General features: G+C 39.4%; 1 protein-coding gene across 1 annotated transcript in view; it reads right to left on the minus strand.

Moving 5' to 3' along the window:
* Positions 1 to 2,014: 2,014 nt before the first annotated feature.
* The window catches only part of LOC137618391 (protein GVQW3-like), an 885-nt gene continuing 332 nt past the window's right edge, over positions 2,015 to 2,567 (minus strand). Inside the window, exon 1 of the mRNA XM_068348561.1 lies at positions 2,015 to 2,567. This exon is cut by the window's right edge and continues 332 nt beyond it. Within this exon, the coding sequence (XP_068204662.1) occupies positions 2,015 to 2,567 (553 nt within the window).

A 2,567-nucleotide genomic window follows, 5' to 3' on the forward strand; every position in this document is an offset into this window, starting at 1 on the left:
AAGTTATTACTAACATTGGAAGGTGAAGGGTCAAGTAAAAATTTACAGGTGATAAACTGTGTCAAAGGATTTGTCCTTAAAAAAAAAAAGGGTAGGGATTCTGTTTCAAGTATCAGCATGTGGCCTCTTACACAAGAGGTTAATTTCGTGTGGTCGAAGGAAATGTAAAGATTTACAAGATATAACTACGTTAAAGAATTTGGTTTTTGGAGAGGGTAGATATTTATTTGAAGCATTAGCTGGGTCTGGAGAATGCAAATGACTAATGATCATGTCTTATCAAGTTGGTATAATGGTATATACTGGAGGCAAAACTTAGCCACGTTTATTTTTCTCTGGGGTCCGGCCTTCTGCCCGGCTTAACAAGTTATCATTTTCATGAGACCGTTCGCTACATTATGCTGGGATCACACTTGAGCAATACGCCTTGGTGATCAGAGGAGAAATGGAAAGATCCTGAAATTTTTAATATCACATGCGCTTTCATGCAATATTCCAGCACTTATTTTCGAAACCCCGGACATCGTGATATACCCGACGCATAATGTAGAGTAATCAACCAGGGGAGATGCACACCGCAGGCACAGGGCAATAAGAGTGATAGGCCTACATGGGGTTCTATCAATATGTGATAAACCGTTGTATATGGGATTGCATGACAGTTGGAAGATAGTGACATCTCAAATGGTCCGGCACATTGTGGTAGTGATCTTTGTGTACACGATATACATGCAATATGGATTACAGCATGCGTGATCCACTCCCGTATATAAAACGTTTTCTACCACTTCGCTAAACCCTTATATATATACTATATATCCTTTCTTATGATGTTCAGGATGCGTATTTTATTTCGATTATGACAAAACATTCTCTCTCTCTCTCTCTCTCTCTCTCTCTCTCTCTCTCTCTCTCTCATATCATGACCGCATAAGAGTGTTTGACCAACTCTATTCCTTATGTTTTTTATTATGTCATCAATCTACTTCAATTATCTCTCTCTCTCTCTCTCTCTCTCTCTCTCTCTTACTTTATATACCATTGCTGAACGCATGTGCAATGATGCATTTCGTCACATCTACCATAGGGTGGTATACTACATATATTGTTTTGAGATGTGATTAGGTTAGCAATACTGGCGGAACAGAATATAAGTAATGCGATGCGTTATTTCCTTTCAGATGTTGTACCGCAGGTGTCTGACCCTCATCAAACACTTGGCAACCCGGGATGTATCGCTCACGTGACGACGCTCTTCTCGGTTCATAGTATTTGGCGCGAAATACACACGGGATGAATTGGGATGTGAAGCGATATGCTCAAAATTTAGCTAAAATCCTCAGCTTGCTGCATCAACATGGCTCTATCACCCAAGTGTTACCCCAACATTATTCTCCTTTAGTATTTTAAGATTCAGGTGTCATTCGAGGAAGTAATCTTCTATGAACGTAGGAGTTCAATAAATCTACCAATAAACAATACGAATATTGATAACAAAGACCAATATGTTTAAAAAGAGAGGGGTTGAAATGTTATTAAATATGCTACAAAACATGTATATATAGGGCTGAGGATTATAGACATCCATTTCAGTTAAAACCTAATGATATGCTAATAAACTTATGAATTTGTTAGTAGCGTCCTTATTCTAATGTTAATTTACTCAAGGCTAATAATGCAGATTCCTTATTTTAGGTTTTTTGTTTGAAGTCCTGGTAAGATTTCACCAGATTTCATATGTATGTATGTATATATATATATATATATATATATATGTACGAGGGGTGATCGAAAAGTTCGGTAAATGTGTGAATATTTATCAAATTACGAACATTAACATGTTTTGTCACTAATCTCCTTCAAAGTACTCTCCTCCGGCACATACACACGTACTCCAACGTGCCTGTCACTTTTGAAAACATTCCTGGGAGTCCTCTTTCTTCAATAACTTTATTTGCTTTGTTGTGTTCGATTTGATGTCTTCAGTGGTGTCAAATTGTTTCCCTTTCCTCGTCTATCTCATTTTCGGGAAAAGCCAGAAGTCGCATGGTGCCAAGTCAGGAGAATACGGTGGATGTGGAACTGCAGCGAGATTCTTTCCAGCCATGAACTGCCGAACAAGCAGTGACGTGTGAGAGGGCGAGTTGTCATGGTGCAGCAACCAGCCATTTCTCAATTTTTCTGGCCTTTTACGTATAATGGATTCTCGCAGGCGTTTCAGAACTTCTACGTACAATATAGCATTGACGGCGCAGCCTCTGGGAACAAATTCAATATGCACTAATTCTTCCATATCAAAGAATGCAATCAGCATGACCTTCACAAGTGACTTCGACATTCGTGCTTTCTTATGTGCTGGGAATGAAGGTGTTTTCCACTCTGAGCTCTGAACTTTCATTACTGGGTCATACCCATGAACCCAAGACTCATCACCAGTAACAATCGAGGATAAGAATGCTGCATCAGCTACGCTTCTCTCAAACAACTCGGAAGGAATGGCAAACCGTGACTCCTTTTGTTCAGCAGTTAGGATGCACGGGACAAACTTTGTAGTGAGGTGCCTCATG

This window comes from Palaemon carinicauda, chromosome 2, assembly GCF_036898095.1.
Source record: "Palaemon carinicauda isolate YSFRI2023 chromosome 2, ASM3689809v2, whole genome shotgun sequence".
Taxonomy (NCBI): domain Eukaryota; kingdom Metazoa; phylum Arthropoda; class Malacostraca; order Decapoda; family Palaemonidae; genus Palaemon; species Palaemon carinicauda.